Source organism: Anabrus simplex, chromosome 10, assembly GCF_040414725.1.
Source record: "Anabrus simplex isolate iqAnaSimp1 chromosome 10, ASM4041472v1, whole genome shotgun sequence".
Taxonomy (NCBI): domain Eukaryota; kingdom Metazoa; phylum Arthropoda; class Insecta; order Orthoptera; family Tettigoniidae; genus Anabrus; species Anabrus simplex.
In genome coordinates, this window is record NC_090274.1 from 28,585,386 (window position 1) to 28,591,385 (window position 6,000).

Genomic DNA, 6,000 nt, shown 5'->3' on the forward strand with positions numbered 1-6,000 from the left:
CACAATGATGCTAATGGCACTTATCGGTACTAAAGGAGAACCATGATATTTCTCAAGCTGCGGTACTAATCAAAGGTAGCGTACATTCACGATGTTCCAAACATTAAGGTACTACTCACAAGTATTGTACGTCGTAAGGTAACACAGACCTATGGTGTCGCTCGTATAGTGGTACAACTCACAGGCTACGCCCAGACGCGTGGTGTTGCACACACGGGCATGACTCACGGGTACTGGAAACCCACACTGAACCCCACTCGAGTGCTACGAATCACAAAACTATGGAGTACCTAACAGAGTGGTACATCTCGCTAGTAAAAGCGACCGATGGTGTTCCACGCGTGATGGTACGAATCTAAAGTAGTTTCATGGTTCTAATCCAATCATCCCTTGGTCGCCCCTTTTAGTCGCCTCTCACGACAGGCAGGGGATACCGTGGGTGTATTATTCGTTTGCCTCCCCCACCCACAGGGTGTGTGTGTTTGGTCCACGAGAGGTATTTTATTTCCCTCAAGTCCGCCGGCAAGCCGGTTAGGACCCCCCTATCCGCCACCTGGGACGCGCCACGTGGGAGTATCACCTTTCCCCCTGGTACGCCTGCGTAGCAGGTTCGTGGGATACCGTGATCTGACTCACAGCATATTAGAGTCACCATCAGCTAGAGAGCTGAGCTGAATTAATAGTCCAATGTCAACTAAATTATAATATTTTCATTAAACTAATAAACTGAATAATCCGATAGTCTACCTGCTTATTAGCTACTTGAGAATTCTGTTTTGATTACCTTTTTAACGCTGCGAATAAATCCAACTATTATTTAAACCTCCCTGCAAGAAGAGGACAATGACTGCTATTGGGAATTATTTTTAAATGAGCTGGGAGGGAGATTCCGCTATAGTGTACGATTCTTTTAGAGAATTATGGCTCTGTATGGCCAATATCCGGTGTTCCGATAATGAACCGTGTGTGTGTGTTATGTCTATACCTCGGATTTGTAGGTGGTAATAGGTTAGAATGCAAAGTAATTTGGTTTGTAGGTAGTGTTATACAACCCGTTGTACCATAATGTAGGAAGAGTAGCATAAATTCAGGGAGTTCAATTGGCTGTACCCCTAATATCTATGCAAATCTCATAGCATAACCGTTGTACAGTGTAGGATATACTTGTTACTGGCTTAAGTAAGTTTGCTTTCTAACCTATTAGTACCTAATAATCCGGACTTTAGTTATGTCTCACTGATCCCTGCGTGAGCCGAGCCACTCAGCACTGTCCGGTGTGAGTCAGCTGACGCATATGCCAGTGAGCTCGCCGTTGCTACAATTCGATTCACTCGGACACTTGAATGAATCGAAACACTGCGTTGAATCACACTTAATAGCGAACACTATCTTACTGGCTTCTTATGACATCCAGGGGGTACAGATAATGGATGCTTGGATTCCACCCACTGTGGAGATAAAGACTTCCGATACATCGAAAGAAAATAAGTGTATTACCAAAAGTATGGTATGGCTCACGAATTGTGAACAAGTCAAGGACATTCTACAATGAGTGGTCAAAAGTCATGGGAAGACACTGAATGTGATGTAACGAGTTGCTCCTCCGCGAGCCCTCCAAATAGCAACAGTACGACTCTACAACATGTTGGAATCGTTCTGGAGGGATTTGGACCCACGCATCTTGCACTGCTACCCACAACTGGCCTTTTTTTCTAGTGGCTTTACGTCGCATCGACACAGATCGGTCTTATGCCGACGATGAGATAGGAAAGGTCTAGGAGTTTGAGGGAAGTGGCCGTGGCCTTAATGAAGGCACAGCCCCAGCATTTGCCTCGTGTGAAAATAGGAAACCACGGAAAACCATCTTCAGGGCTGCCGACAGGGGATTCAAACCCAATATCTCCCGGAAGCAAGCTCACAGCCGCACGGCCAACTCGCCCGGTACAACTGATCTTGTGTAGTTGGTGCGGGGTTCATGGAGCGTATTCCAGTATAGACAGCACCCCATAAATGCTCGACTGGATTAAGATCTGGGGATCTGGAGGGCCAATCCGTGGTCGTAACTTCACTGGAGTGCTCCTCCAACCACCACAGAGCGGCGACATGGCGCACTGTCATGTTGAGCATGGCATCTCAATCAGGGTTCTCTAGGGCCAGAAGGGGGTGCAGGATGTCCACATAATGTGCACCTGTCAACGCTTCCTCCAGCCGGACAATTGGGCCTAATTGCGACCATGAGAACACCGCCCAGACCAGAACTGAGCCACCTCCCGCTTGGACATAACCTTGTTGACAAGCAGGATCCATAGCTCGATACAAGTGGAACCGCGATTGATCGGACCACACCATTGTTCTATGGTCCACTGCTGATGTTCGCGGGCCCATGCACGTAGCTGAGCTCTGTTTCGAGGTGTCAGCAAAGAGACACGAGTTGGTCGTCGGCTGGTGAAGCCTATGCGGTGCAGTTGCCTCCTTACAGTTCAGGTAGAAATGGGTTCCTGACTTCCAGTATTCAAATGAACGGTGATCTGACTCAGAGTAGCCCGTCGAACGATTAGTATGTTTCTGCGGAGGTGACGTGATGTCCGTTCGTTAAACACCTGCGGTTTTTCCCGTGTGGCGGTTTACGCGGTTGGTAACATTCTCTCTGCGATATTGGAAATCCACCCTCGACACTGTTGACCTCGGAAACACGAATTCGCATGTAATCTTCGCAATGCTATGACCCATGCACCGACGGTCATCCCGCGTTCAAAATTGGTTAACTCGTGACGTGTTGCCATCTTCACGACACTGGTGTCTGTGACTGACTGCTCAGCCACGCCGCATCTAGCCGCAACCCTCAAGGGTCATAAATGGTACAATTTCTAGTGGGATACCCCTTCCCGTAACGTTTGACCTCTCATTGTAAACTTCGCAAACATAATATAATGTAATTATTATTATTCTTAACCAGCCCTGTGGTGTAGACGTAGCCTATCTGTCTCTTATTCCAAGGTCCTGGGTTCATTTTCCGGCCAGTTCAAGGATTTTAATTATGGACTGAGGAATAGAACGGGGATTCACCAGATACGATATTTTCTCAAGCTATTAGTTACAGGAAGAAAGCGCACAGTGAGAAGATGTCGCTACTGACTTAGTGTACGTAGACGATCACTGGTTGTCATGGTTACAATAGTGTCGGGAAATTTATGACGGAAATTGCACATAGACCTCCATCCCAGACCCAATTATTTTTCAATTTGTTTCATGTCGCATGGACACATATGTCTTATGGAGACGATGGGACCATATTCATGTTAAAACTATCTGACATAGCCATTTCTCTATTTTCCACATTCCGTTAAAAGTTAACACCAATTACTTTGGTTTTTACCTAATGTTATTTTTTTATCGTGCTCAGAAAATGCTGCAACCCACACTACGCTTATTGCGGACTGATTGTTTAAACGGTAAATGCTCAAGTCGGTATCCCTGGTATGTATGCAATCCACCGTACAGAAACGCAGTGTGGATTGCAGGATTCTGGATACTCATACAAAAAGGAATACGGCATTACATCCACTCCCTGGTTAAATATAAAAACAAAAATTAAGATATACAATCTTTCTTACCAAAAAATAAGATGGCCAGTGATTCTATCAGTAGAATTCTTGACATATTTATTGTTCCTGGAAAATAAAGAATAAGCAAATTATTTAATTTTCTGTAACATCATCATAGTGAAGTACTAAGGTTCTTTAGGCCTTTTAAATCGTGAAATTTCCAACCTTTCGCCGCAGTGTGTTAGCGGTCTCAAGCCTCAATGACAGTGCACTAGAGGAGAGACATACTTCCACTTTTATACAAATGCCAGCCTTTGTTTTTATATAAAATTAGGATAATTTAATCCAACTGATGAGCTCGTCGTCACACTGCGACGAAACTCTGATAATTTCACGTTTGAAAAGGCCTTTGAAGCAAGAATAATTTAATATTTGTGTTCGGAGAAATTAAATTAGGGTTCCCTTCCGGAAAGTTAACTGTTTGAAACATCACAGTAGACAATAATACGCATTAGAATATGTTTGACTAACAAAGACATAGATGCTATCACAGAATTCCCTTCAATCATTCTGCACTCTATTGAAGTGAGGAACTATTGAAAACATTTCCTCTTACAAACTAACTGTTTATTGATTTTATTTTATTTTGTTGTTAAAAAGCGAGGGAAAGCCCAATGTCAATAAAGCAGTACAAATAAACATCGATCAATAGACCTGATGTTGACGGATGGTCTCTTGAAAAAGCACAAACATCTGAAAAATATTAATCTCCTTAATGCATTTACTGTAGGCAAAGCATGAGGAAATTGTGACACAGAAAATGTCTACCGCTCCATTCCACAGCTTGGTCCGTCGTCGGTAAAAATCCACGTGTCCAAAAACAAAAACTTTCAATACTATAAATGCTAGCAAAGTATTATAATAGATTTGAAAAGAGGAAGATTCAAATAGCAAGCCTTCGTGGCTCAGGTGGCAGCGCCCCGGCCTCTCACCGCTGGATACCGTGGCTCAAATCCCGATCACTCCATGTGAGATTTGTGCTGGACAAAGCAAAAGCGTTCCGTTTTCCCTGTCATATTTCATTACAGCAACACTCACCATTAACATTTCATCTATCAGTAATTTATCATTGCCCAGAGGAGTGCGACAGGCTTCGGCAGCCGGCACATTTCATATCCTCACTGGTAGATGGGGGCTTCATTCATTCCATTCCTGACCCGGTCGAATGACTGGAAACAGGCTGTGGATTTTCATTCATTCATTCAAGATTCAAATAGTTGTTGTTGTTATGGTTTGATCATCGGCCATAGATTTATTTTGATGAAGCTCTCCACGCCCCCCTATGATTTATGGGTCATTCCATCCCAAATCATCATAGCTCCCAACCTGGCCATTTCATATTTACATGATATTTGGTAAGAAGTTAAAATACATGAAGTTGTACACACACGCAAAATTTTATCCCTCAGTGATTTATGATATTCATAAAGCAGGGTTGCAAACATGATAACAAGTGCAGAATTCTTCTTCGCGTACTCTACACACTGAGGTAAAACCTTCATGTTGGTCTTCTTTTGAATCTAAAAGGACAGTTTCCATTAAAAATAGCTACGTGTTAAAAATAATGATTTTCATTCCTTCGACCTTGAGTATCTAAAAAAAGTGTACCTTTAATTTCAATGGGAAAAAGTGATAAACAGTTAAATGCCATCTCTCTCTGGTATAAATTTCATTTTGGGAACAAGAGTAAAAAAAATAATGAAAACATCATATTGAATTGAATAACGTAACATTTAAATACGGAAATTATCTGATAGAATGATGAAATTTAATGCTGTATACAACGCTCAAGAAAACTTCAAAACAAGTAATACACTGACTGACAGAGCAAATGCAACACCAAGAAGGAGTGGTTCGAAAGGGATGAAAGTTGGGGAAAAACAGAGACGGCACGGACGAATAATTGATGTTTATTTCAAACCGATATGCAGGTTACACAATGCGCACGGCATCGACTCAGTAGGATGTAGGACCACCGCGAGCGGCGATGCACGAAGAAACACGTCGAGGTACAGAGTCAATAAGAGTGCGGATGGTGTCCTGAGGGATGGTTCTCCATTCTCTGTCAACCATTTGCCACAGTTGGTCGTCCGTACGAGGCTGGGGCAGAGTTTGCAAACGGCGTCCAATGAGATCCCACACGTGTTCGATTGGTGAGAGATCCGGAGAGTACGCTGGCCACGGAAGCATCTGTACACCTCGTAGAGCCTGTTGGGAGATGCGAGCAGTGTGTGGGCGGGCATTATCCTGCTGAAACAGAGCATTGGGCAGCCCCTGAAGGTACGGGAGTGCCACCGGCCGCAGCACATGCTGCACGTAGCGGTGGGCATTCAACGTGCCTTGAATACGCACTAGAGGTGACGTGGAATCATACGCAATAGCGCCGCAAACCATG

At 43.9% G+C, this 6,000-nt stretch overlaps 1 protein-coding gene across 1 annotated transcript in view; it reads right to left on the reverse strand.

Annotated features, from left to right (window-relative positions):
- The window catches only part of LOC136881774 (cadherin-87A-like), a 120,807-nt gene extending 118,689 nt beyond the window's left edge, over positions 1-2,118 (reverse strand). Inside the window, exon 1 of the mRNA XM_068229320.1 lies at positions 1,920-2,118. Within this exon, the coding sequence (XP_068085421.1) occupies positions 1,920-2,118 (199 nt within the window). The remainder of the gene's footprint in view (positions 1-1,919) is intronic.
- Between the last annotated feature and the right edge of the window lie 3,882 nt (positions 2,119-6,000).